General features: G+C 44.5%; 1 protein-coding gene across 2 annotated transcripts in view; it reads right to left on the minus strand.

The window, feature by feature from the left end:
• The window catches only part of FRMD4A (FERM domain containing 4A), a 392,727-nt gene that overhangs the window by 299,391 nt on the left and 66,672 nt on the right, over positions 1-26,664 (minus strand). Inside the window, exon 1 of one of the 2 annotated variants that reach the window (XM_068915878.1) lies at positions 1,586-1,887. The exons of the other annotated variant lie outside the window; for it this stretch is intronic. Coding sequence (XP_068771979.1) covers positions 1,586-1,618 — 33 coding nt within the window. The 5' untranslated portion in view covers positions 1,619-1,887. Of the gene's footprint in view, positions 1-1,585; positions 1,888-26,664 lie in introns of those variants that run through there. 2 annotated transcript variants of the gene reach the window in all.

Here is a 26,664-nt window from a genome sequence, read left to right on the forward strand (position 1 = left end):
GTAATCTGAACATTAACCTGATAGCGCACCAATACCCGGAGACGCTGCCTCAAGCAATCATTTCAAGCCTGGTTAAAGGAACAGAATGGAAGCATCAACTAAAATGTTGAAAGTTGCATTTTCTACTACAGGAAATGAGACCTGTCCAGCACTTTTTTTTTGTTTTATATTCTGTGATTTTTTAAAAAAGTAACACTGAGAACTACCTCAAAAAGACAAATAGCAACGTATGTATTCTTTAGTAAAGATAGGCATGAATGGCTGGGTCTACAATGTCTTATAAATCTTTTATTCTATAAATGTTAGCATTATTCTTGTGTAATGGAAAGCTATATGAATTTGGTAGGCCCTTTTTTTGATGTCCAACTCATTGGGCAAGACAAAAAAGAAGTGAATTAAAGTGGAAAAAAATTGCTCCTCTGGAGGATTACAGTACAGCCATTGACTGCCAAATTATTATTATTTAAATCACTTTCCTAGCTTTTAATATTGAAAATACTTTCAGTCATTTAAGAGCCTTTAATTTAAGAGAGTAGATGGTAGGGATGTAAGACAGGAGACTGCCTCAGTACAGGGGCTGGACAGAATGATTTCTTGGAGTCTTTTCTGGTCTTGCTTTTATAAGAAACCGCTCTGACCAAACCACACCTTTAAAATCATTTGTGTCCAAGGTGAATGAAGATGCCCTGTTGCCAGCAAGAATGTCATTACATTCCAGTTCTCCTAGTCCTAAGATACAATACACTAGGGCTGGACTGTGTGTGGTGATGGACCACGATCAGAAAGATTTACCCAAGCCAGCTACCACATGGGATGGAGGTAGTGACTAAATAAAATGCAGCCAAGATTCAGTCTATCCCCTAGGACTTTACATTTCACAGAGACGTAAGAGCGTGACAGAGATTTTGCAAACCAAACCACGACTGCATTTTTCTCTCTCTGTTTTTGCCCCTCCAGAATTCAAGTTTCTTTCATAAAGAGGATTAATGGCAAATCTTTAAAAAGAGTTTGGAGCACAAGAATCCCGCAGGCGAGTACAGCAGTTCCCGAGGTCTGCACGCTCACTTTCTCTTTTACAGCTCTCTCGTCTGGTTTCCCCACCAAGGGGTCCGCCCGCCCTGGCGGGGAACGAGGCACAAAAGCAGCCGCTTCACCTACGCGTGCAGCCCTCGCTGCCGAAACCCGCCGCTCCAGGAACCCGCGATCACAACCGGCCCCCGAGCCGCAGGTACGCTTTCCGCGGGCAGCTCCCCGGAGAGCCCGCACAGACACAATGAGAGCCTCCGGTTGGAAATTCAAACAGAAATATGGCTGTCTACTCCAAAAGGCAAACTCACTCACAAAGGTCATCTCTGTCGAGGAAGAGTGATGGGTTACTCCCCTCTCGGAGGCGACTGCTGTTGCTCCTCCACTGAGTTGCATTCATGAGCGTAGTTTTGAAAAAGGGGGGAAAAAAGGAGGAAGAGGGAGAGAAAAGAAAAGAGACAAAAGCTCGGCAAGCCCCTATTCACAGAGCTAGCCCCGCACCTCCCCTTCCCTTCCTCGGGTAAAAGCAGCTTCAAAAGACATTAACATCTTCCCCTACCTTCGTTCTCATCGGAGACAGAAGCCCTTCCATTTTGGTCCGATCCTCATGCCAATCCTCTTCCCCAACTTAGTCTCTGGCGCCTCTCTCAAGCATCCCACACGAACAGGACCATGTCAAGGACCGCCCGCGACGCCCTGCCGGCAGCTCAGCCGCCCGCCAACCTGCGAACTTGCAATCCTCAGGGGTGTGAAGCGCCGTTCCCGGAGCAGCCTTCCTCCCGCTCGCCCTCGCTCGCGCTCGCTCTGCATAATCTGCCTGCAGCTATGTGTGTACCATAGTCGCTGACAAACGATCCCTGCCTTACGTAATGCATTCAGCACAGGACGGGCGATCCCGGCCAAGCCACGGGGATCCGGTCGGGCAGCGCCGTCGGACGGTGTGGGACTCTGCGCTGCCTATTGTGCCGCCCGGCTTTTTAAACAGGGCTTAATTCTGCAGCCTCCCTGGGCTCGGTCGACGCGCGACAGCTCAGAAAGCGTTAACAAAACTTCGCCGGTATAGCAAGGCTGTAGATTTCCTGGGCTTTACTTTAAAACGGTGCATTCCTCATCCCAAGCTTCAGCCAAAGCAATTTTCCCAAATACCAGCTCACAAACGCAGTTTTGGGCATTTTCTGCTGCATGCTTTTGCTGGAGGCGAGTGCCCAAGCCCAGGCTGAAAGGGAGTTCCTTTCAATGTGAGACGGGAAATGAAAGAAAGGAAGAAAAGAGAGCGAAACAAAAGGAATATAGTCCTGCAAAGTTGGTCAGCAGAAGACGCCCGCTGACTGCATTTCTATTAGCATTTCAATTCAGAGCAGGAGCCTGTTTTTGTGGTGAATCCCTAATTGCCCCCACTTACTGCATTTCAGTTCCCTCACAGAGCGGTGAGTGGATGGGATCTCTGTTGGATGAAATTCGACTGGAAAACGTGCTGCAGAGCACTCCAGGTGCTAACGGGCATTCAGTCCACAGGATCAGGCTAGCCCAAAGTCAACCCCCTCTGAAACGTGTACCAAGCAGACACCAGCTGCCTAGCGCTTTTTCGGTCCACAGATCTGCTCCCAGTGGGGCCGCATCACGTCCCAGTGCTGATAGAAATACAGTTCCCCTTCCACGGCCCTAGGGATAACGATCCACATACAAGTACTCCACTGCTGTTCAAAAACAAAATAATGGTTCTCAGCGTTATAAAACTGCTGTCTGGGAATGTCTACTGTAACACATCACAAGTGAAAATTTCTAACGCCCTTTAACATTCACTCTTCTTTGAGGGCCCAAAGCTATATGCTCAGAAGGAGACACTGTGTGATTAAGGCACTGGACTGGGATTTGGCAGATCTGGTCAAACACATTCCCTGAACAACTGTGGGGATTCACCTCATTTAGCTTTAGCCATTTACAACTCTGCCCTCCAGTCCAAGGCATCCACCAAGATTCCCCGAACAGCCAACGAGAGAGGTAGGCTCCTTCTCAAAGTAATTCGCCTCAGCTTCCCAAAGGCCAAAGCGGATCCATCCTCAGATCCTCCCCAGGCTCCATGTCCCCTGCATAAAGCTTTTCTCTGTCTTCTCTCGTGGTTTCATCCTTTAGCTGTTCACGGCAGAGACTATCCCTGCCCACATATAGCCTTCACGGTCAATGCAGGTTTCTGGGACCTCCTCCAAAGTGAAGTGGATGCTAAGGAATATATATCCATGGTGGCAAACACAGGGTGCAAAGCCTGAGATGAGCACAGGGAAAGAAATAATCTCTACCGTGGAAAGATCTTGTAGAAAAGTTACCCAGGAAGTGACACTGGTGGGAGAGTTTGATCCTACACTTCCCTTTTCCTCTCTGTCTCTGCCACCTGATCTTTTTGACTCTAGATCTTGCAATTTTAGGGCATTTTTCCTATTGTTCCTTATGGGGTAAAAACAGGCAGGGGAGGGGCCCCCTTCTATGTGATTATTATTCATTTCAAAGTAATTATACGATTCTTGGCAAAACTCAACTCCTTATTAAATGTGAACGAACCTGATTATATCATATCCAAGGTGGAGGGAAGTTTTCCTGGACTAAAGAAAGTCTGTATGACTCTGGCAGGCTCATCTGTTTCTTGCTGGATTTTTCTTTTTTTTCTTTTTTTTTTTTTGCCATTGGGATTCACATAACTTTTACAAGATTTTAATAAGGGGCTGAATAAATGGCAGGCAGGAATTTCAAGCTGCAACAAAATACCCCAGTTGTGATTTTTCCTCTGTTCAATGTGGTGTCAGATTCTGGTGTGAGGTTCTGTCTGTGCGTCTGTGATACATCCTGTCCCCCAAATTATCAGAGGAAAAAGTGTCAAAAAGAACCTAAAGAGCGAGGAGTGTCTCTGGTAATTTTGGAAAGCTCAGTTCATGCGAGCAGCCTGTACTGCAATACAATAGAGTGGATGGTTCTCCTGAGATAGCATATGAATGTTCATTTCTCTTTTAAAGCTTGGTTCTGCTTTGAACCAGGCTAAACTACCGTGTCTCATGAGGTTTCCTATGTTATCTCTGTTTACAAGCAAAAAAAAAAGATAGTTTTCCTAAAGGCCAAAACACTAATTCAGTCTGGGACCAGAAAGGCAAGCCGGAGCCTTTCTGGTTCAGCAGCACTCAAAGACTCTGTGAGCTGAGAGGATTCGGGATTTGTGCTGATGCTGCATGAGTCAGACTGGAGCCCAGCTCAGCAGGACAAGCAGGAACGGCAAAGAGGATGGTGCTGCTTTTACAGCATCCATGGCCACGGCTCTGAGTCGCGAGCACTGCAGGAAAAGGGAGCCTGCCCATCAGAGGGGCTACCCCCTCGCCGTCAGGCGACCGACCCGCAGTCCCCGTTGGCATGGCTGGAGGATGCTCTCGGCGCCTGTGCTTCGGACCAGCCCCTGTGCAGGGCTGCTGAGTGACACAGCTGAGCACAGGGCTTTTGGACAGCAAGGTCTGGCCACGTCCATCTCCATCAGCGGGGCCAGCGACTCAGCTGGCTCTGCCTGAGCAAATTATGGAGCAAGCTCTGGGGCTGGACATCTCCAGCATATAAAAGCCAGCAGGTGGATGGGGGTCAGGCTTCATATGTTATCTTCCTCTCTCAAGTAGGACTTGAACTCTACTAGTGTCTGGGCAGATTATGTGCCTCAGGAGCAAGACATTTAACACCCTCTCCTTGCATTGCAGCCTGCTTACCATCCCCTTTCCCACTCAGAGCAGTGACTTTGCAATGGTGGGAGCTAGGGAAGTTCATGCTTCTTTTGAAGTGAAAGTTTGAGCTTCTGTTACCAGCAGAAAGGTGCTGCGATGGCATATGCAGTGGCATATGCAGTGGTCTGACCGTTCATTCCTCCCATGGGCTGCAAGTCATGGTGATGCTCAGATTAGCACGGACTTGTTCTGCAGCCTCTGCTCCCAGGATTTTCAGATTAAAGGCACTGCAGAGGCAAAAGGAGCAGGTGAACACTAGCTTTCTCATCCTCTTTCAGAGGAGGAGAGGAACATTTGACTCAGTGCCTGGTCAGCTCACACCCAGTGTATCTCACTTTCTCCGTCAGCAGGTGAGGGGACCCACTTGTCTGGTTCACCCAAATGTTGCAGACGTTTTTCCTGTCCTGGACTCAACCCATCTAATGCTAGAAGAAGTGCCTAAACTGGGAATATAATTGATCACAGATCCCTAACTAATCGTGGGAGGGAGATGTGTACCTTGAAAATCCCGTATGCTGTCGTAATCCGAACATATGCTGGAGTCTAGACAGCTGACAAAGGTAGCTGTCTACCTTAGAGCTACCAAATATTTCTTGGCTCTGTTGGCTATATTGATAGATCTCCACAGACCAGAATGAGAGCTCAGAAATCTAGTTGACATTTAGTCAAGTATATGTAAACAACTAAATTTAGGTGTCTCCTAATTTAGGAGCTGAATCTCAGGTATTCAATATGGGAGAAAAAGGCCAAAAAAAGGCTTATGTTCACAGTTAGGCTATTGGGCGATCATCCTAGAAGTAACCTATCTCCTCAGTGCATCTCTGAATTCTCAAGTTTCCTTCTGCTCAGCCTCTGCAGGTGGATCCGAGCTTGAATAAAACTTCCGTAGATTCAAACCCTCCCAAATCTTTGGGGTGTGAATCCTCACGCAGAGCCAAGTTACACTTCCAGGATCAAGCAGACATGTTTGCACACCCCTGAGAGTGGAGAGAGTTTGGAGCTGGCCCTGGCCCCTAGGCATGCCCGGCCTGTGGACCACCAACGCCAGGGGTGAGCGTGCGAGAGAGGGCAGCCGTGGAGGGCTCAGGAAGCTCATCCCTCTTTCGGGGCTGCCAAAATCCAGAGACGCTGCCCTGGCTGCGAGCCAGCCCAGCTCTGTGCCTGGATCCAGCCCCTGCCAAGCCACTGGTGCTGCCTGTGCCCCTAGCTGGGACAACTGGTGCTGCCGTGCCACATTTGGTGTGCATGCAGCTCGCGGACCTCGCTGCCGGTCATTTCATCCACCAAACAAAAGGTAGCATCAAGGTGTTGCCATGGCGACTTCCCAGCCATCCGAATTGCTATGGCATCGTATAAGGGAGGGGGAGACATCCCAGTTGTATACTGGGGCTGCACGGAAACATCGCTTATATTTAGAACATGCGGTGCATGGAATACCGATGAATATTTAACATCTTGAGTGTCTTTCATGCTTGCTTTTTTTTATTTTTGTTGCCTACTTTCCATAAATGCAACATTTGCCTCCAAATGATACGAATTTTCTTGCTACTGTGCTTCTCTCTTCATCGCTTCTCCAGATTTCCTCTGCATTTCATTTACCTTCTTCTATGGATAAAAGTCTAAACCAGTAGACTGTGATCCCCAAAGTAGCACTTGCAAATCTGATTCAGTGTCTGCAACTGCTCTAGGGGGTTGGCTAATGACCTGGGAGGTTCATGTGATCCAGTTTCCCAGTGAGGCCCTGCTGGGTTTAAGACTGTGACTTTTACAAGTCCACTGATCAAACAAATGCAAACTGTTCACAGGGTGCCTAAACATGGGTAAGAGCTGCTGATGCCCTTACAAGAGCCATCTCTGATTAGGGTTTTTCTTTCTTTTTCTTTGTTAAAAATAGCCATTTTCAACAACCTCTGTATAGGGAAAAAATCTGACTGACTCATTCTTCTAGGCAAAACAGACACCTATAAATTTCCTGAAATTCCCTCCCTTCCCTCTGCCTTTTTTCACTAAGGGGTTAAAAAGGGTCAAACCACCCAGAATCCCAGATTCGGAATACATTTATGCCCATTTCTATATGATATGATTTAAAAATATACATATAGGTGTAGTAGGCATGGCCAGGAATCCCACTTGCTACTGCCAGGGCTGTGCAGCTCACCCCTTCCTGGGGAGGCAGTGCAAGCACCTAGTGGAGTTTAACCAGCTGGGTTTTCAGGAAGGCAAAGGAAAACGCAGGGAGTCGGTGAAACCAGCTCTGGCTGCAGTGCGCAGGGTGGAGTTGCACACACAGCCCTGGCCCTGCTCACAATCTTGCCGTGCCTCGGGATCCCTATCTCCAAGAGCGCAGCACACCCGCGAAAGCACTGATTGCGGACTATGCTCGTGACTGGGAGCTCCCTCTTCGGGATGGCCATACCTTTCCAGCCTCTTTTTAGCTACAGATTAAGCTATAAACAAGTTTAGAAACTGTGATCTTTCAGCTCTCGTTCTGAAGACATCTCCTGGCATATACAAAACATTGTTCTCAGAAAGGCCATATTCTCAGCAGTGACTTTTACGGTGAAATGTGCTTTTTTTTTTTTACTATTCAGTGGTAGGGCATTGGGATCTTTTTTGAAACTAGCAAATTTGCAAATGCGGCCTGGTTCCTGAAAGCTTATCTGTGTGTTTCCTGCTTGGTATTGCTCCAAGACACCGAGGCTACAGGCAGGATTCAGCTGGCAGCTTTGTCAGTGATGCAAGAGGAGGAAGAGTGCTGTGCTGGGTGTGTTGCTTTGTCAATGCTGAGAAACTGGAACTACATTTATTTGCTGCTGGTATAGGGTATATTTTCAAAACCCAGAAAGGAGATTTTCCTCCGCAAGATAGCCAGTGCAGGCCATTAAGATATTTGAGCCAGACCAGCCTCCAGGGAAGTAAACGAGGGACAGATCTGTACTCTTTGCAAGCTGTTCCACTGATGCAGTATTTGCATGAGTAAGTGTTTGCAAAATCTTTTGCCAATTTACCCTCATATGGCACCAGTTTAATGAAGCCTGGAAATACCAATTACTTTTGAGGGGGGGAATTTATCTTTAAAGTTCTAATGACCTGCTTTTTACAAAGTAGTTACACCTTTTCCATGAAAGCAAAGCAGTATCATGAATATTAAGGTATGAAGGTATTACTAATTCACCTTCTAATTTTTGAAGGTAGCTGTAAAAAAAAAAAGATGTCGGGTCTCTGTACAAGGCTGAGGGAAAGAGTAGCATACAACAAAGCTGGTTTAGCGGTCTGCCCTGCTTAACAGCACCATCAGGATCTGTATTTTCCTTTCTCCGCTAGGTATATTTGCTGTTTTGGGTGTTAACAGTCAAAACACATACAAAGCCTTTTACTAGAGCATCAGGTCTATATGTGCATTTTCAACAGCAAAATAGATGATTTATTCATCCAGTTTGGTAACTGTTCAAACAGGGAAGGGTGTTCGCTACAGTGTAGAAAGCCACAAACACTAAGCGTGTTTGGTTTGCTAGAACAAATCAACAAAATCGAACGAAGGAAACTCTTTTTCCAGAGAGCAATGTGAAGGACTGTGCCACCATCTCTGTTAATATCTCTGTCAAATTAAATGCTGTTTCCCAAAACTGCAACTCTGGTAAAGCATGGCGATTATGCTTTCTGATAGAAACCTATTTAAAACCATTTTATGTTTGTAGAAACACAAGCTCTGATACAAGATGACTTCCAGATACTCTGTAAATGCTTAAAAATTCACTTGCTGCTCTATAGACATCTTCCCATGCATGTATTGGAAGAGAAGGCCCAGCTCTCACAGGCCAGGCAAAGCATTAAATGAGGAATGGCCATTCCTCTGAAGCATAATGTCGTTACAGTTGTGCAAAGCCTGGACTTTGGTCATTCTGGCTTGGGGGAACGGGAGATGCAGACGAAAGGAACTGGAGCGCTAGGAATAAAGCAGAAATGGAACATTGTGGAGAGGAGAAAGAAGCTGACAAAATACAAAACAATAATAATAGTTTGGGGTTGCCCAGGAGCAGTCCTGTAAACTATCATTTCCTGCTGAGATTACTTAAACCCCTGTTAAGTTTAGGTTAATTTTGAAGCAAACAAGGACCTGACATAGAAAGAGAAACTGAAGACCATCTCTCTTCCAAGATGTTAGTGCAATTTTGGTCCCTCAGGGCTGGAGAAGAATTTTGCAGTTGCCCAGCTCTGAGGAGATACATTTGCATGAAAAACCCAGGGCCATTGCAGACAGGAGGATTGCAACCCTCACTTGATGGAGACAGGTTGCCTCTCAGGACGTGGCTGGGTGCCCAACACCAGGTCCCGGGCAGACCCAACAACTGCTGCAGTCCCAGCAAGGCCCGAGCAGGGATCTGCGCTCACAGCTACTCCCCTAACCCCTGCTGTGCAAAATTCCCCAAATCAGCATTTGCCTCAGTACTTCTGAGCCTTGTAATCCCATTTTATGGGGTATGTAATGCTTTGCTGATGTGATTATCAGCATCCATCTCCGTTTGGTTTTTCACTGCTGTATTTCCAGGCTAATTTAAAGCCACCTTTTTTGAAAGATTATTCTGTCTGCTAATAAATCTCCCTAACAGACAGATCTTTTCCCCCCTGTGATGATCCTACATTATTCTCCCTCTTACGTGTTTTTTTATCTTGATTTGTTCAATCCATAATGAATCCTGCACTGTCCTGCTCCATGGCCCATGCACTATTTCTAAACTTCTCTGTTGGCATTTCATGCCTCCCTATACCTTCTGACACAGGTGACAGACACCCCTCCTTTACAAGTCAACCAGGAGCCTGTTCCCCTAGACGTAAGAGCTGTGTTGTGCTAACACCAGTAGCTGGTTGCTGCCGTATGCTGTAATGGATACTTCTAGCCATATATATCTGCCTGCTTCACTAGCTGTCTGTAAGCTCCTCCTTAAGTTACAATCCTCTGTGAGCTCCAGGCCTCCTGGGGGATTGATTCCCATTTGCTGGCCAGCCATCATACCCTTCATTATATTCCCGCTGCAGCTGCTTCGCAGCTTGAGTTCATTGTCTTTAGAAAGGAAGCGAGGGCTACCAGACAAAAGAAATTCAGAGGTTTGGGATCTCCTCTCGCTTTCTTGCCCATCTAATTTTCTGGAGTAGATTCAGATAATTTCAACTCTTTGTCCTCTCACCCCTTCCACCACTTAGATTTATCCCTTCGAGGCAAGGATTGTCTCTAAGTGTCTGCTAGCCCCTTTCAGGTGCTCATCTCACAGCATGGGGTTCTGTCGTATAGGTAGTCTTCTATGAATATTTCTGACCCTAGGTCTCCTAGTGACTCCTTTCTCCATCTTTATTGGGCTAATGGGACATTCATCAATCTCCTAGAACATCAGTAAAGATGTAAAATAATGCTGCATGGCATTATCCTCCTGCACAGCATCCTCAGCAAGGCACATGAGAGCTTCTGCATATAATGAATGCAGATCATCAGCCTGTTTTCAGTCTAAGCAACAATCTCCACTTACATCAAAGCCTCATCTGAATTAATATTTGATGCTGGAATTCATACCACTATTAGATGCCATTAAAATTCAGGGACCCCATCTTTCTTCAGTTGGGAACAACAACGAAACCGGCAGAGCAGGGTCAATCTTCAGAGGTGGAATTTGTCTTAGCTAACTTCAAACATCTATGGAGTGGCTGGCTCCAGCGTAGCTGGTTCATTATCATATCTTTATAGTAAGGGCAGTGAAATGGCTCAGTTCCCTTGACCTGTGTTAGGATAAGCTGATGTGTGTCCTAGCTACCTCACAAGAAGTGCACTTTTCATGCTTCCCATGCTGCAATCCTGGCAGACATAAGGATGAAAACAGCTTGTGATGGTCCCTACTCGTTATCTTAACACCGTGGAGATTGCTGGTCTGAATTATCTTCTACATAGTAAGAACGGCAGACACCATGACAGTGGTGTCAAACTTTTTTTTAATAGTGGCAGATGATATATGAGAACAGGCAAAAGCCAGAAACTGTGGCTTGGGGAGGTTCAGATCAGAACTTCTCCACCTGCCTGAAACTTGCCAGTTGGCCATGACTTTTTCAAAAACAATGGACAGCAGCAGTAAGTTCATTAGTTAATTCACTCTACACTAAAGTCTTTACATCATCTGGATGTACCGATTCTTGGAAATCCAATTTTTCTAAGTGTTACCTCACTTGCTTTTCATCTGCTATTATATTTGCAAGGTCATCATTACTTCTTAACTGTCCTTCCCTCTTTAGCTTAGTTCGCTTATTAAAAACATTTTAAAGGGCAGTTAAGTATCGTTCTGCAAACACACAACTCAAGGTCTAAGGCAGATTAAATTTAGTCAAAGAAAGAAATCCGTTGTGGGAGCAGAGGGGAGTGTCTCCTATTGATTCAAAAGAGATTTATGTTTGCCTTCTATTGGCCCTTATAGGAGCTATGCAGACATAACCCAAAGCATTTATTATGTGTTTCCCTGTAACCCATAGCTGGTCAGAGTCTCCTACAGCTTCCAGATGGATGAGATCCTGCCTTACGACCAGAGGACTTAGCTTTGATTCCCTTGAAGAACCGTAGCCGGGATTGTTACAAACATTGATCTCTAAAACATCAACATGATCAATACCAGCAGTGCTGTGCTGCAGTTATTGATGCTGACATGACTGAAAATAAAAGGCAACCATGTGACGGTGGTTATGATATGAGTGCAGCCCACGTCCATATGTGGCAAGGGCATCTCTCAGGCCAGATCTAGCAAGCTCTCACTGAACATTTTGGGGAGCTCTGCTGTTTTCAGGGTGCAGCGTTTGGCGGCTCTCACCGACTCAGGGCATGATTTTCTGCTGCCGTTACAGGCCTTGCACGTCCACGAGAAGAGGGAACTCAATCCTGGGGGTGAGGAACAGGGACCGGGGGGATTCCCTCTTGTCTTACCTTGTAATCCTGTGGGGGTTTAGGGCAAGTTGCACCGCAAACTCCTACGCACTCGGTTTTATCACTCTGAAAGTGGAGATAATCTATACCTCATAGGAACATTGCATGGATAAATCAATTAACCATGAAATCACAGATGGAAGATGCAAAAGAAATGCAAAGGATTAGTTATGGAGAGCAACCCTGCCAGGCACAAGTACATTTTTAGACTGTTATTTATTTTTTTATCCCTAACTAAATATCACTAGCAAGCTGCTCCTTACAATCCTGCTCAACCTGTTAATGGGGAGCCTGCACAAAAAACAGCTTCTTCTGTAGCTGACTGTGGAAAGGTGGGAGTGAGGGTGACCTGAGCTCAGCAGTGACCACCTCTCCCAGATAGGAAAGGTCTTGCTCTGGAGCCCGTCCTAACACCAGGTCACCGGTGGTCTGCAAAACCAATCCCTCTAGGGGCTTTGCCTCGCAAAGTGCTACAGGTCCGAGAGAAGAGCAACTGTTTTTGTTGTCTATGTCTCAGCAGTGCAGAAGGGAACATAAAATCAGTTAAAAACTGTATCAGCATAAAGGAAGTTTGCACTCGGGGTTCAAAGAGGGGGCCTCACAATAGCTGTGACTGTGTTAGTCCCTTGGGCTCCTTGGGTAAAATTATGCAAAGAGTCTCACTGAGAAGCCAGATGCGGTTCCTGAGTTAAGTCACCTGAGCAGATAAATTATAGGAAACTATTGTCAGCCACAAGCTCTTAATGGCAATGAATTAGCAATAGCAACACGTGTAATTGCAGAAGTTACTCAACCACTTAACGCCCTTCTTGCTTGTAATCACAAAAGCATTTTCTTCATGGGCTTGCTAACTCCACTCTCTCTTAGATTATTTTCTTGTGTGTGGCAGTGGCCTAGATAAGGTCACCGCCGATACTGAAGCACTATCTATCTCCCGTGCTGTGCTGTCTCACTGCTATTATTAATCACAGCTACTTTCATAGCCTTAAGTGGATCTGCATTTGGAGATCCAGTGTGTGTGGGGGGGTCTATCCCTGCCCTTGGCGCGCTCTTCCCCACGATTAATCTCTCTCCTTGCTTTCTTGGAGATGCCCTCACTCCGGCCACCCTCCTTCGAAGCAACCTTTCTGGTGTGCTCCTCACCTGGCTTCGAGGAGCACAACGTGGCGAGGCTCAGGTACCCCTCCTCGAGTGTATGACACCAGGGCCTTCAGCCTTGAGATAGTTGTGTATTTTCCTATCAGAGCTCACTGCTGGTGAATTGTTACAGTCTCTCCTCGAGGTTTCTTTTAGTCCCCTCTTCCCTCTTTTTTTTTTTGAATGCAATTTAAGAATATCTTTCACTTCTCTCCGGGATTCTGAAAAACTATACAGGCTATTTAGATTTACTCTAAATGAGTGGCCCTTCGATAATTACACCTCATTTTCAAGGTCATTTGGGAGCGGCAGTGTATTTGTTACCCGCTTGGGACAATCACCTGGGAGGTAAAATTATCTCATCCAAGGAAAACTCAAAACTCTTCCTGCAGGCAGGGCAGGCTGTAAGCATTACTGTGAGATGTGAAGACCATGGTTTCATGTGCTGGTTTGTCTAGCAGCAGTAAGTGAAGGGGTTCTTGTCCTTCCACAGCCTCCCCAAACCCATACTCCAGTCCCAGACCAGGACTGCCTACTTGTCTGGGGGATTATAATGGATCTGAGAAACGATCTCAGCTACAAAAGAATGCATGCAAGGAGAAAAAACAGTAGCTCAACGAGGTTCATATTACAGCCTTGTGAAGGGCAGTACGTTGTAGCAGAAGGAACAAGCAGCCATGAGGAGGGGAAGGTTTTGATTAGTTGCTAGATAAAGTCTAACACAGGAACCCATGTTTCTGCTTGAAATGTTCCGAATTTTCAGACCACTGGTGATAAGTAGCTTGTTGTATTTTTTTTAACAGTTTTTCTTACGTCCTTGTGTAGGCACATTTATACTACCAAAATAGTGCTTTTGCTCATCATCTATTTTGTTAGAAAACTTTAGTAAACCACACCAGGTAAAGGCTTCTTCTGCCTTGGGTCACCCAACCCAGGAGGGTTTTCATATAGACCAAACCTTTGCCTTTAATAAGCCTTTAATAATTCAAAATAGGTTGTTGAGCTGAATAACTGCTTTTCTGAGGTTCACACAGAAAAACTGTGTTTTACAGTCCTTACTGTAGCCTCAAGTATCTAAAATTTCAGCACCACTTTATTTTCTAAAATAGCAGGGGTCAAATACTTGGTTGCTTGGATGTTGACAGAGCCTACAGTGATTCTGTGTTCACTTAGTGCATATCTAGGAATCATGGTTGCAATAGGAAAACAGGAAACTATGCTAAAGTGAACCGAATCTGCAGGCTGGTCTCATACATACTTGTCATTTTGAGTTTGCTGACAGTGTTTCCCGCAGATGTGAATAGCCTCCGCTAATCCCTGTGACATATTAACTTAGACCTGATGACAACATTTTCAGAGTAAATGTTCATTTCTTTTGCATAAATATCGTGATTTCCTTATCAAAGCAAAAGCACAGACAGCAAAGTGACCTACGCAAAGACACCGTGCAACGACAGCGTAGTGGTCGTTGCCCAGAGAAAGGATTGTCCTGTCATTTTCATCACAGAGTGGTGCTGGGTTTACTGGAACTCTGTCAGGTGGGATCTGTTGAATGTGGAGCAGCTGACTAAGGCCCTTTTGGCCCCCTAGTTATGACTGCTATAACAGTGCTGAATCCTCGCCTACCCTGCTTTATCATGCACCATGTTAACTAAAAACATTGGGAATGCTGCAGCCCTTGGCAACGTTGCCAAAGAGACCGTGGCTTGCATTATTTGCAGGCAATGCATCTGCAGGCACCTTTGCAAAACTGAGTTCTGCCTCCTTAACACAATGGTCCCTCCATGCCTTCTGCTGGTCCGTGCTGTCTTCCCCAGCACCATGCACAGAAAAATGCCTGGACCAAGGCCGTGTACAGCCACTGCTATATTGCACATCGTGATTTAGCACGCTTGGCTGTTTCCACACAAAAAAGCTGTCAGTCCTGCCTGACCAGGGGTCAGATTGCAAAATGCTTCCTCGCACCGAAAGAGAGCAAACTCAAGCCAAAATCACCACGTAAGGCGTTCTGCGTGCAGCTGGGGAGACCTGTCCTCGTCACTGCAGACGCCCGACCTTCAGGACAGCTGTGAAGCTGACATTATTTTTCAAGCATTCCCAGCTTTGTTTTCTAAGCAGTTGCCTGAACCATTGACCACTTGGTTAAGGTACAACCTAACCGCTGACCGTATCGCTGGCGTTGGGAGCTATGTGGACGTTTCCTTGTTACGCATTCAGTTCCTCTTTATTTCATCAGAAGGAAAAAAGCATCAAAACCTTAGTTCTTGCTCTGACCTATTTAAGCACTAATGTACACAAAGAGTCTGCCACTGAAATAGCCCACCCTCTCTGCGGGGTAGTTTTGCTCCCCCTTTCTCTCCTCTGGTTGTTGGTACTTCAGTCATGCCAGCAGGTGCTCTCTAAAATCATGGCCCCACCGTGCCAGGAGAAAGGTTTTCTCTGCAGAAAGGTTCATCAGAACAGAAAAAAAATGCATAGTCAACGGTGTAGTCTCTCAATGCGCATTCAACAGAATCCAAATTATCAGATACACCCATTAATCCTAATTCCGTCACCATTCCTTGAAAAGCGCCTGTGGACCAAGCTTTGGATATTTCAACAGTTTTCTGCTCTCTTGTCTCCTTTGGCTAAATAATGTTTGGCTGCATTTATGTGTTAGAGTAAATTAAAAAAAAAAATCTTGCTAAAGGAAATATATCATTAATGTGTGATCATGGCAGGATTTTTATAATTTAAAAGCAACATCTTCCTGCCTGTTTTTTTTTTTTTTGACAATCACATTTTTTAAAAACAAATTAAAACCTGCCTATTTTTCTACATACGGGTATTGTTGAAACTGTCACACCTAATAAGAGCACGAAAAGGAAGATGAAAGCACTGTGCTCACTTCAGAGCAGCTGGAAGTGGTGCTGAGAAAAGCAGAGCAATTGAGATTAAGAGAGAGCCTTCACAGCGCAAGATAACCCAGCTGCTTGGAAAATCAAATCTATTGAACATAAAGATTTCATGCAACAAAACGATGCCTTGCCGATAAAGGAAAATAACAATGCTCTCACAGAGTCGTATAGTCTTCGGTTCAGTTTGGCGACACACGGGCAGTGCTGTATGTTTTATTTTCAGAAAAAGTCAAAGTTATCATTGTAGTAGTGACTAATTCTTGTTGCTTTTTACCATCTCTGAAAGATCAACTCAAAGATTTTCAGCTGATAGTAACAAAGCCCATGTTTGGCCGGAAAGGGCACTCGCACGAGGAGTTACAATACGCTGGTGCTGTTCTGGGGTCTCATGCTGGACTTAGGTGCCTCATTCAGTTCTCTTCATCCTCAGTCTTCCCATGCTAAAGAGACATCAGTGCCTTTGTAAAAGGCTTTGACATCTCTAGAAGAAAAGCGCTATACAACCACCTCATCATTTTTGTACTCCTAACTAACTCATGTTAAGAAGTCGTGGTTAGTAGGACAGATAAAGCTGATCAGGAAATGCTTTTCCCTCTGAGGTAAAGTGTGTACATCATAAGAAGCCACAGTTTTCATTTGGAAAAAAAAAAAAGTATTTGGGCCCAAATGTTTAGATTTTTGATAAAAATTGATATTTTCTCCTGGAAAGTGATACTTTTCACTATTTTTTAAATCTTTTTAGTTGAAAGATAATTTTCCACCAAAGAGATTTTATGTGATGTTATGGGATCATTTTTCAGCTCCGGAACAGCAAGCTGCTGTATTAGAATTTAAAATTTTCATTAGAATCCAATTAACTTCCAAATGCAACATTTCCCCTGCAATGAATTTTTGGTACAGACATAAAATGTTGATCTTTCTCATCCATATCCCGTTCTCTTTTTCCACACTATGGAAACTATGAATACAAAAGTACTTTTGCAAGATCAAGGCCCAACCTTCCTTCTCAGACTAAAGAAATAAGTCCAACGCTGGACAGGACTTTATAAAAGCCTTCTTTTTTTCCGAAGTGAGGAGACCCTATTCTCAATAACCTTCCAATAACCTAATATTTTATGAAAGTGTAAGGTAAGAAAAATAATACTTCTGTAGTTTTCATTGGATACCAAAGAAATACAATAATCTTAATTCCTCTAAACAAAGCCTTTTATTTATGTATTAGAAGATGGCTAATATGTGCCTTCTGGTAGCCCTTTGTTAGGCTCTTGGCTTTGCAATAAGTAACCAGTTATTCCTGCTCCGTTTGTTGTCCCGGTCAGTTTTTTTAATCAATGTCACAGTACCTTACCTTTCATCAAATGCCTCTGCTTTCCTTAACAGCCTTTGTATGAAACCTTGTCAAAGGGTTTGCAAAGCCCACAGAAACCATTGTTGCCCAGTTCTCTTTGAACCCATTATTGTATTGCTGCTGAAAGAGCTCAGATAGACTGGGGAAAGGATATCGTATTCTGCAGAGCAGGCTGTCTAATTTACAAGCCTCTATTTCCAGTAGGTTCCTCTGCAAAAAGCTACCGGAGGTGCCACTGTCACGAGTTGCTCCCTGCTCTTGCTTAGACCAGCAATAGCACACATTTCAACTTGTAGCCTGAAGTTACCCTCCTGGGATGAGTTCCTAGTGCAAGAAGTCCCTTCTTGAGAGGATATAATTAACAGTTTTCTTATTTCTCTCTCCCTTTCTCCTGTCAGATCTGGACTCTGGCCTCTATATCTTTGCCTTGCTATCCTCCAGCCCTTGTGAAAATGAAGTGAGTTTTGGCCTTAATAACAACTCATGTAAAATCTACATAATTGAGCCCTTTTCTGAAAACAATTCAAAGCTTTCTCTTTAATCTTTGAATATGCATGTGCAAAAGGAATGCCCTCATTTCAACAGACCCCTGTTGCATACAGCTGTGTTCTTACTGCCATACACAAAGAAGAATTCTAAGAAATGGGGATTTTTTTTTTGCATCCCAGGTGCCCTACTTTCCCTTTCTGTGTGATTTTATGAAGGGGAGTTCAAGCTTTTTATTTCTGTGCAAGGCACCCCACTACATTACTGCACATATAATCCACTTATCCACAGGGGATCAGGGCAAGTGTATCCCACGGTGAGGTCCACAGGCCACTGGTGATATCTGAGGCTCGGGCCAGTGGCAGTGCCACACGGAATGAAACATTTCTAAGCCTGTCAGCCTGCATGGAAACATACCCCAAGCAAGTCTCAGAGCTAAAAGTTGGGCTCTTGATCCAAAGATCTGAAAGCTGCTCATCAAGGAAAGAGAATTGTTACGGCACTGTCATGTTAGTTCAAGGCTTGAGCTGTCAATGTGCCTGTTCTCCACCGTGAATTACTTGGTTTGACTAATTCCAGTGCTACTTCACCGGATTCTAGGCTAATCTCTCAGAACTGGTGAGCTGAATTCAAAGTCCACTGAGTCCATGGCATCTTTCCACTCACCTTGAAAGGACCTTGGAGCAATGCTGATGTGGATCTGAAACAGCAGTGGCACGAAGCCCTTGTTTTGTCTCAGCCAAGAAGATGCAGCTGCTTCATATGGAGGCTGCTGTGGTTTAACAGTCCTGCAGCTTCCAGTGAGAAGCTTGGGTGATGAATCCCAGCAATGAGGAGCAGCTGTGGGGCTCAAGGTTTCCCTTTGAATGTGATAGTATTCCTCAATCCCCACCCATCTGTCACCACGCAGATGTCCTGGAGTCCCACTAAAGCAGAACATCACCTCATTTATTTGCACTCCCGGGAAGATTTGCAGCTCCTGCTGACCTGCTTGGTAAAAATCATATTGAAAGCCACTCACCAACTCCTAGCAAAGTCGTTAGGCAATTGGCCTGGGATACTGTACCAGATACGCGCTTGTTGTATCTCCGTTTACCAGCACTTTGATGAGTTCAGTCACGTAGAAAATATTCCATGACCAAATTCTTCCTCTTAGCCTTTTTTGCTCCTCTTCAACGTTATTGACCTCAGTGGGAACATCTTTGCTGCAGCCAAAGGCAGAATCACACTTGTATGTAATATCTTGCTCGTCTCCACAGTTAGCCAAGTATTCCTTATCCTGATTCTCGGCTGGGTTGCTGACAGCTGCAAGTGGAAGATCTTCCCGTAGTTTCCTGCTGCTGAATGTTATTTGAAGAAATCTGCAAACACTGCCTCCATGCCTCTTCTCTCGGAGCTGTGTCAGCATGGGAATATTGTGCCTCTGGGAGCTGATCGTATGTGCCATTGAGAGTAAAAGAGAAGATGGCTACAAATGGGAAAAAGGGGGTTTGCTGCATAGAAATTTTGGGAGACGGCATCCAGGCTGCTCTATCAATATGTAACCCCTGCCACAAAAAGGATCCACTGATGATTTATAGATCTACGGGGTATTTTTTTTATCAACAATGTGGAAATTATGAGGTTTTCACTCCTTGTCTTTCCCAGCTTCTTGCAGCTACACTTCACAAAACCTTTTCTTTCCCTTTAATATTTCTGTAACATTCATATGTCAGCTTCATCTCAAGCAGTGGACCATGGCTTGCTCAGTCATTGTTCATGTTGCTCTTTTCCTCGTCCCTCTTCTTGTATCAACCCGTCTCACACACTACCTTCACTCTTCATTCAGCCGTGGTGCTTTATGGTTCTTATGTCAATAGGATTGAGAAAAAAGATGCTGGAAACACACTATACGTTCATATTTGGGAGTAAAATTTGCCTTACCCAGTTCCAGAAAAAGACTTCCAACTTTTCCATCCTTTGGAGTCAGTCAGTCCCTCCACCTCTTAAAAGTTAGCTTCTCCAGATCAATATTACTTACGTGTTTATTCGTAATCAATACTGCTTATTATGACTTCTTCAACTGTGCCTCACTCTGTGTCACCTAGTTAGCTCACCAGCTTCCTGGCAGATTCTGAGCATCTTGTGAAGTGTTTGAGTTGCAAGACCGAGGAAAAAGAGATCACAAAGTCAGGCAGAAATTAAGACCTGCTGAGGGGGGATGTCAGATAAGGCAGGTTGCCAAGAATTCCCTTGTCTGCTTCTCATTCCCTCTGCTCAGCCACATACAGCCAGGTGAGAGACAGTCATAATCTTTGAAATCTCTCCTTTACTCTCAGTTTCTGCTCTCCCTCCTGACAAACTGAAGTGATAACTCTTACCCACTTCCACGGTCAAGGCTAGGATCCGCCGGTGCTCAGAAAAAAAAGCACAATTTAAACAGTGAGTAATATTTTTATACCCTGATGCTGCCCCTATTGAAGCAGATGGCAAACTCCCATTGACTTTAATGAGTCCATAAAAAGCCCGTTGTGTGCATGCAATATGTAAGAGCTATTCTGTTCCACTTGCAGCCCACACGCAGTGAGAGCTGCTCTCTCTTTTGTTATCGCCACACACTCAGCGAGAACCCACCGACCCCCTGCAGCAACCATGCTTTCTCTGTGTAAAGCTAAAGGAAAAACGAAGGCCAAATTCACTGTTGACAGAGAACATCTTGGCCACTGGAAAATCCTAGCTGCAAAAACGAGCGAGCCTCCTAAAATCCCCACGTGTGCACCTGAGTCATACAGACGTATGGGCTGGTTATTTACTCCTCCGTGGGTCCTGCCTGCTGTTTGACCCAGCTGGATATGAGCCAGCTCTAGTAGAGAAGCTATGTGACTGTACAATAAAGGGTAAAGCTACTGTTGCTCTTTAGAGAATTAATAATTGGTAGAAATAGGAACCAGAGCAGGAACAAACATTTTCACAACTGAAAGAGAGTAGCAACGGTGTCTGCTAAGGATCTGCACCGGCACTTCTGCTATCCAACGTGTTCATAAATGACCCAGAAAAGGAAAAGCATCAAGTGTGTCAACGTGCAGGTGACAAAAACCATTCAGGAGACTCCATTCCAGAGCCAGACGTGAGGAGTTACGGGAGGAATTATAGGGCAATAAAATGGCAGATGAAATTCAGTGTCAATTACTGCAAAGCGAGACACAGGGAAAAAATAAACCTACTTATACATATGCAATGATGACTCTAAAGTGCTGTTATCAGTCATGAAAGAGATGCTGGAGATGATGCAGAGCGTTTTCTGAAAACGTCAGCTCAAACTGAGCAGTGATGAGAAAGGCAAAGTGAACATTAGGAATTCTAAGGGAAGAAACTGAGAATAAGATATAGACTTCATTATACCACTGTAGAAATCTCTGTGTACCCCTATTTTAAAGTTTCTGTGTTTTTCTACTAGCTTCATCTCAAAAAGACAGAGATAAGAGGCAAAGATGATCAAAAGTATAGGTCTTTCATAAAATGGAGGAAACGAAATAGAAGGGAACTTTTAGGCTTGGAAAAGTGAAGGAAATGAAGATAAAGGTCTGTAAAATCACAGCTAGTGTAGAAAACAGGAACAGGAAAAGAGTACGGATTTGCTTCCCAAGATATGCAAACTAGTAGACACATAGTTATATTATCAAGCATTAGTTTAAAATAGACCAACGAGAGATCTGTTCATACAGCATGTCATTGGCAAAAGATACTATGGAGTCCGAGGTATAAACGATTCAAAAGGAATTAGATAATTCCTTAATCTAGAGTGGTTAAGTTCTTTTGTGGATGTTAAACACAAGAGTCCAGGTAAAACCTTTAGGCTAGGAAGAAAATACGTTTATTCCTTGAAGGTAGGATGATGTACATTTCTTATATGTCTGTCGAAGCATCTGTTAGTGGACACTGTATACTGGGCTTTATGGCTATTTGCTCTGAAGAGTATTGGGGTATCTTATGCATCTGCACACATTACAGGTCCTTGGATGTGGTACCCTATGGAGGCAGCACAAGTGCAAAATACAGTTTTCTGTAACAGAAAAATAATATATGGCCTTAAAAAAGTCACCAATGTGTCACCAATGTGTCACCAATAGACCTACATCTCCATTACATCAGCCGAGGACTTGGCTCATGGATGGCTCATGACAATAAATGTTTTGTGTGGGTTTCCAGTCAAGACCTGTGGCCACTGTGTGTGTAAAGAGCAGAAATATACTCCTATATAGGTGACCCTTCTGACTTCGATGCTCGTTTTTCCACTGATTGTCTTTAAAAACGGGGCTATTTATACACATTAAAGTCTATAGCTGTGAACCTGGTGACAAATCACCCACCCAGGACCTTGTCAATGATGTGGAAAATAGTGGACATATAAACAGATCAAATGAAGTGGAAGTTAGATGGTACAATGGTGTTAGACTGTAGCCTTTGATCTTTAAAGGCCAGAGGTCAAATCTATCTGCTCTGAGAAGCAAATAAGACTCGGGGAGTTCATCCTCCCCTCACGTAGGGAGCTGTGAAATAGCATCTTTACTCAGGAGAAGTGCTTATTTTGTAGAGCTAAAGTCTAGGATGCGTATGAAGTTTGAGCCTGCAAGTGAAGGAGCTGCAGGTAAGAAAGGTAACACCGAGCAGGAAGAAGGTAACTACTGTTAAGAAATACGAACCTCTGGGAGAAGGTGTATCTGCCCATTTAGGATTAGTCAGAGGGTAGTGGGGAGAAGGTGCTCCTCTGTTTGGCATGTTTCACGCTCTCCACAAGGGGATAGCAATTAACAGCATCCAGAACTGCCACCGACAGAATCTCTTTGGCTCTTCATATTGTACCAGTTTGGTTTCACATAGTTGTTGTGGTTCATTGGCTCTCAGGCTAAGTCACTTCACCGCTAGTTTTCCTGTGTTCTTGTATGTAATAAAACACCCTTTATTACTGGGGGGAGAAATAGGTTATTTTCAGACTAACAAAAGCATTGGCTTTTCCTTCCCGCCTGGGGGACCAACCATCCCTCTTATTTATTTTTATTGACCCGGTCTGCCTTTCCCATTTGATTTACAGTTTGACAATTGCCACTAACTGCACCTTTAACAGTTTCTCCTGGATGCATTCAACATATGAAAGCTAAATATTGGAACTAGAAATACATTTAAAAGACTTTGTAATTTTAAACCCTGGCAGGCTTGGGCTTTTTTTTTTCCCCTCTTGGCTCTGCAAACCTACTAATGTTCAGCCATAACGTTTTCACCTACATTACCTCTTGCATTTGATAAGAAACATATTGACTTGGATGATACGTGGCACTTGCTGTACAGGGAGGGAGAAAGGAGGAGCACAACACAGAGTCTTCTTCCGCTCCTGCTGCCACTGGTACAAATGTCAGTGCTGCCCTTACCACCCTTGAATCTGATGGGGTGCAGGTTGCATTCTGCACAGATGAAGTGTGAGAGGTGCAGAGGACCCAAATACTCAGAGATGTTGAACCCCCTCAAGGGATCTCAGAATATCCTTTGCTCCACCAGGCCGCCAAAGGAAAAGAAATGTCATTTTTTGGATCCTAGTCTCTATGGGGCTAAAGCTCTTGTCTTTCTGCTTGACAGCGAAACACCTGTTCTACTCTATAAGATGAATAATAAGCTCCGCATGATGTGCATTAATTGTCTCAGATTAATTCTCGCACAGTCACATGTCCATAGAGGCTGCGCTGGGAGCAGCAGTCGGGCACAGCTGCAGCCTCACCTAGGCTGTCATCGCTGCTCATCAGGTAGCAAGTTCACGGCCTCTGATGACGGCCCAGGGGCTCCCAGCAAACTGTTTTTTTCATTAGAGGTGAAGTTGATCTACAGTGCTGATGCAGACGGTCGTTCACACTGGTGTAAGATGTTAAACCATCTGGCTTCACAGATGCAGCGTGGCGGAAGGAAGTGCCTCACACCACCAAGGGACCTCATGGTTTGTCTGGGGTAGGAAACGGCCTTTCTCGTGCCACCTTGCCTTACCAATTTCGCGGACCTCAGCCCTGTGATCTGCCATGGCCAGCGGTGGGAAGGGCTGCTCCCCTACCTCTGCCAGCTTCCTGTGTGGGGTTGCACAAACCGGGTATCGCAAATAATGGCTCGTGGTAGAAACTTGAACACAATGGAGTGAGGGGAAGGGCCATGAATTTTCTCCTCGCTTACCCCAGCCAGAAAGGGGGAGGATATCATTTAGCCCTGAAAAAAACCTAATCTGCCGTGGAAAGGCCATAGGCATCCAAGACAGAGCTTTCCCAAGCCCAGCCTGAAGGAATGAGTTAAGCTTATTCCTAGTAGAAATAGTCATTGAGGGAAGGATTTCTCTCATCTTAACTCAGACATGTCAGAGTCAGTTCCCTAATTTTAAGCTAGCCACCCTAGACTTCCTCCCAGTCACAAGTGTCCAGATGGCAACTCATCTGATCTTAGATGCCTACTTTAGGGATGAAATGAACCACCTGTTGGACCACCTACTATTGTCATTGACTATAAGGAGAGAGTAGGGTGATTAGCCCAGAAGTAGCTGTCTAATTTCTAGATGTCCTAAATGAGGGCAAAAACATCACCTCCTGCCCGTGTGGGCAGGGCAGGACTGCTTGGGCCGTGGTCAAGGGACGAGAGCACAACTAAAGTGGGTGGTGGCAACAAGCAGCTGGCTGAAGGAAAGGGATAGAGTGTCCTGCGCCCTGACTGAGAAGAGGGAGATTTAAATCGGAATGCCTTCCAGTAATGGATCCAGACTTTATAATCAAATGCAGTGCACTACATTTGGGCTGTATCTAATGAATGCAATTTGAAGATGATACAGCGTTAGGTGAGAACTAAGGTGGAGGAGAAGAGAAGCCGCTAGGGATAATTTAACCGCAAGGTCATGATATGGTCTTTTATTACTTTTTACCTTTTCTTATCAGCTTTATAGCTATGTTATCTGCTTTGGGTTTTGTAAATAAATTATTTCTTCTGTTTGCAGCTTGACAATCACTGTATTAAAAGCATTTCCAGGAAGATGGTTCAACATAAAGGACTGCATTACTTTAGGGTAGCACAATTAAATTCAGGATCTGGATTAGGGCATGTTGAGCCCTCCCTCTAACGTGTGTGTATATACAAATATGTATACATACATACATACATAAATATATATTTGTATATATAGTATATACGCATCCAAAGAGCATCAAATCGATTTCATCTCCATGGCTGGCAACTCCATGACTGGCAATGGTAGGGCCTATAAGCAGCAGTGGCTCCCAGAGACTACCATTAACCTGGCAAGCTCTCCAGCCTGTGAGAAGAGAGCCAGAGGCAGGCCTTAGTACCCTCTGTCCGAAAAGCATTTGCAACAGCCGTGAGGCCAGTGACTGTATCATGAACCAAAGCAAAGTGGGACTCATTGAGACACATTCATCTACTCTTTCCCAATCAATTAGTTCAGTGAGATTATTACAAACATGATGAACTGGATCACGTAATCCAGTTAGATGGTAGCTCAAGTGGATGAGTAAACAAGGGGGACCTGGAGTCTGATGACCTTTACTGACCCAGAATAGCAGCCAATCGAGTTGGCTGTTTTCATCGTTGGTCTCGACCTGCTTCTAGGAGTTAATGTTGCTAAGGAAATGCAGGCGAGCGCCACAAAAGAGGTCAGTGATTCCAGGCAACATATTTGCCATCAGAAGGCCAGGGGCTGGGAAACACAGTGCTAATTATTTCTTCTTGATATTGTGCACCTTTAGGAACAAGTAAAATGCTTCTCATTCATTGAAAAACAACAACAACAACCAAAGACAAGACCAGAGCATCTACTTAGCTATACCTGTGCAAGAGAGAGGATAGTGCTTAAAATGCAGGACAAGCTGGTGTCCATCGGCTGGAAATGGTGATTGCGCCGCTGGATATCTGAGTGCAAAGGAGCACAGCTGAACTGCGCTTAATGAAGGTGCTCTCTCACCACTAAATCAGCACAGCAGCCAGTGCCTCATGTGCAAAAGGCAGTCACTCCTGCCTTATGATATTTGATATTAATCATCATACTGTCGTAATTAAAATTTAATACCTGAATTAGAAAGATTTGGATCATCAATGACTGCATGCAATGCTGTACTCAGCGTGAACCATCAGATAAGCATTTTCATTTCACATATGCCAATACTGCAGCTGGAAAAGACAGGGTTTAGGGTTCTATTTTTTTAATAGAAACAATTCTACCCTCCACCTCAGGCAACACCAACAAAAAAGCTACCTTTCATTCCCCTTTTAAGAAAAAGAAAAGAAGATTTTCATAGTGAAATAAAAGTACTAGTGTATTAATATAATATGTGCAATTCATTATGATATGGTCAGTAATTTGATGTGATGTTAGACTCTGCCCTCCTACAAAGTTTTGTTAGAAGGCAAAATTAGTGCCTGAGCTGGCAAACAGAGGAGAGGTGAGATCTAGAGCCCTGTTTCTTTATACTGAGTAAGTGCACATCAAAGGACTTCTGAAGTAGGTTGTGGTGAGGATTTTGTTTTGGGAGGGGGAGAACAAATCTTCCTTCAAAAGGTTAAAAAATGAGGGGAAAGAGTATGCATTTTGCTGACACGAAGCATTTAACTGCTGCAGTCAGTAAATTCAACAAGCGCCAATAAGAGAAAAGAAATAGCAGAAATGAACAGCAGAAGTCCACTCGCACCTCATAATCACCACATATATACACACGTATATGTACATATATGCACTCAGACATGTTTGACTTAGAGATATTTTCAGAACTTTTAAAAATAAATAACAAGTTTTATAGTGTGGCAAAACCCTTTATTTTGGGCTAATTAAACCTGGCTGCTTTCAGAGCAGCCTGTTAATAAGCAATATTTTTCATTATTTACCAGAAGTCATTTAACACGATCACTTGTCAAGAACAAGCCCTGCTAGATGACTTTATGGACCTGACCCGCAGCCCTCCATGGCTCGCAGTGCCTGGCAGTGGGTGCTGCATTTACCCCACAGTTTCTATCCTGCGCATGGGAGCCGCAGCCTCATTCAGGCTGCCTTGCCCTTAA

The sequence above is a fragment of the Struthio camelus genome, chromosome 1 (assembly GCF_040807025.1).
Source record: "Struthio camelus isolate bStrCam1 chromosome 1, bStrCam1.hap1, whole genome shotgun sequence".
Taxonomy (NCBI): Eukaryota; Metazoa; Chordata; class Aves; order Struthioniformes; family Struthionidae; genus Struthio; species Struthio camelus.